Source organism: Haplochromis burtoni, unplaced genomic scaffold (assembly GCF_018398535.1).
Source record: "Haplochromis burtoni strain Fernald_Lab_line unplaced genomic scaffold, NCSU_Asbu1 Contig_688, whole genome shotgun sequence".
Taxonomy (NCBI): domain Eukaryota; kingdom Metazoa; phylum Chordata; class Actinopteri; order Cichliformes; family Cichlidae; genus Haplochromis; species Haplochromis burtoni.
Window position 1 is genome coordinate 130,563 of NW_024583049.1, and position 2,444 is coordinate 133,006.

Below are 2,444 nucleotides of genomic sequence, written 5' to 3' on the forward strand. Positions count from 1 at the left end.
AACTGCACGAGACATTCTGAGAATGTTGTTGGTTAACCCAACAATACAAAGTGTAACTGTAACATCAGTAAAAGTGCAGAATTATATTTAAGAGCTACAAATTGTTAATCTGATGTTTGAAGGTTTTGTAACATGTTAACAAAAATGTCATCATAGCACCTTAAGGAGGATTTTTAGCCAACATGGTTAGCAGGAATCAGAAGTTGTTGTGACACTGTTGAGCCCCCATACAGGGACCACCGCACTACAGCAAACACACTGACCTGCATCATCAGCCCTCTCTCCCTCTCTCTGTCTCTCAGTGAGTTTCCTCCTCCCTGCTCTGTGGTCGGACTCTGATGTGTGTTTGCACTGTTACTAATAGACTGTTTTTGCCGGGTCAATAACAGTTATCCGAACGAGATGAAGTTCCTCTGCAGTGGATCAATTGCGCCTCTCGTGCTTCTCCTCATCCTGCCAGGTAAAACCCATTTTCAGCTTCACTTCAGGTATTTTTAAAGTGCAGAACCATGAACACAGTGAGTGTTTTTCTCATTATTGTTACTGATGTTGATATTTCAGGGTTTTACTGTATGTTTTCTTAAAGTGGGGAAAGTGTGAGCTTTTTTAAACAGTGTTCAGTGTTTTACGTGAACGGTGATATAACTGAGGATTAATGATATTGATCTCTGTGCTGCTGCTGAACCTCTGAACACGCTCCATTCTCCTCCATTACAAATCGCTCCAAGTGATATTTTATTAGCGGTGAATCTGTAGATTTCTATCTATGATTAGTTCACTGTTTCATTCCCAAAGTGTCCAAAAATACTTTATATATGCCCATCATATTGGATTTAAAGAGGCACACTGAAAGTGCCCTAAAATATAAAAATAATATGATAAACAAAAGCTTTAAGTTTTGTAATATTCCTTTAAAATGACTGATATTTAAAGCCCTACACCCTGTAAGCATGACCTCCCAGGCTTTATTAATAACCATCTGTGTCTTTGTTCATTAAACAGTGAACATTTGCTTCTATGATTCGTTTCATTCTCTGAGACATCAGTGTGCGAGCAGAAGAGAAGCTCTGAGACCAAAACATTGTTTGGATTGAAAATTGGACCTTAAAATGTAAAAAATGTTTTACAAACAAAATATGAAGAAGTTTTCTGGAACTAACAGACCAGACAGACTCGTTCACACCGTGCGTCTTGTGCATGTTCTGCTTTGTGTTGTATGCTGTATATTCTGCTCAGCCTTACTAATAATGACATCAGCGTATGGGCGGTAACCCCTGTGACCCTCACGCTGCTCTGAACACTCAGCTTCACACTGCTTTCTCCTCACTGTGCTCTGTCATGTCATAAGGGCAGAATATCCTTATATGATCAGATCAGGCACACAGCTCTGGTAGTGATAATAGAAGCCCCGCCCACCTGTTATTTAAGATTCTTTTATGAGGGGCAGCCAATCAAAAGAAGGCTGGCTTAAAGCAAGGATTGCCTTAAATGGGGAGGAACTAAAACAGCTTATTTCAGACAAACCTGGGGGCCTTGCTCTCAGGCCCATATAAGATTATCATGGATTGTTTTAAACTTTGAATCATGTAAAGCTACCACGAGAATAAATTATGGAGCTGGAGCTGTGGGAGACTGCAGGTTTTTCTGGTACTTTTGTATCTTTGCATTCTTAATCACTTATTTAGGGACTAAAACTAATCGGTTAGGTTGAGAAAAGGAAGTAGTTTGAATTAAAATGTGGGCCTTTGCAGCATTAAATATGCAAAAATGACAGATTTAGAATTTTTCAGATTAAGGATGTTCACTCACAGTGACATCACACAGAGCCAAGAGTCGAAAACGTGCCTGAAACTGAGTGTTGAGAGCTTCTAGCTCACAGGGATTATTGGACATGACCTCATTATTTAAGACTTTGGTAATGTTTATTATAAGAAATTTATATTATATCATCATGTAAATGAAAGAAATGGAGGAAAAAGTAAAACAGTTCCAATTTAATGGGAGAATTAATTATAAAAATTGCGCATTAAGATGTAGAAGTACTGATGCTGCAAAGCAAAGTTAACTATGCTGTCGGTGAAGTCTGCTGACTTTGAAAAAGTCATATGATGGATTTTTTAATTTTTTATTATTAGATTAGACCATGAGCAAAGAATCCGATTACTTTATTATCTTTGAGCAAATTATGTGTTCACAGTGTCAATGTCCTGCATCAACCATTTCAATAGTACAGGTTTGTGTTTAGAGCCATCACTCTGGGCCCTTTCTCTATATATACATTCAATCAGAGACGTTGGAACGTCTTCTGAAGAAAATCACGACGCTGTGCAGCACTGGCAGGCAGGATGTTCAGTGATAAGCATCAGTGGATGGAGGATTAAAGCTGTCTGGTGACCTGTGCACTAGCGATGTGTCGGTCGCGAACGAAACGGCTCTTAGAGCCG

At 39.0% G+C, this 2,444-nt stretch overlaps 1 protein-coding gene across 1 annotated transcript in view; it reads left to right on the forward strand.

The window, feature by feature from the left end:
- Positions 1-290: 290 nt before the first annotated feature.
- The window catches only part of LOC102298417 (neuronal acetylcholine receptor subunit alpha-10), a 19,309-nt gene continuing 17,155 nt past the window's right edge, over positions 291-2,444 (forward strand). The window contains exon 1 of the mRNA XM_005949782.2: positions 291-460. Within this exon, the coding sequence (XP_005949844.1) occupies positions 403-460 (58 nt within the window). The 5' untranslated portion in view covers positions 291-402. The remainder of the gene's footprint in view (positions 461-2,444) is intronic.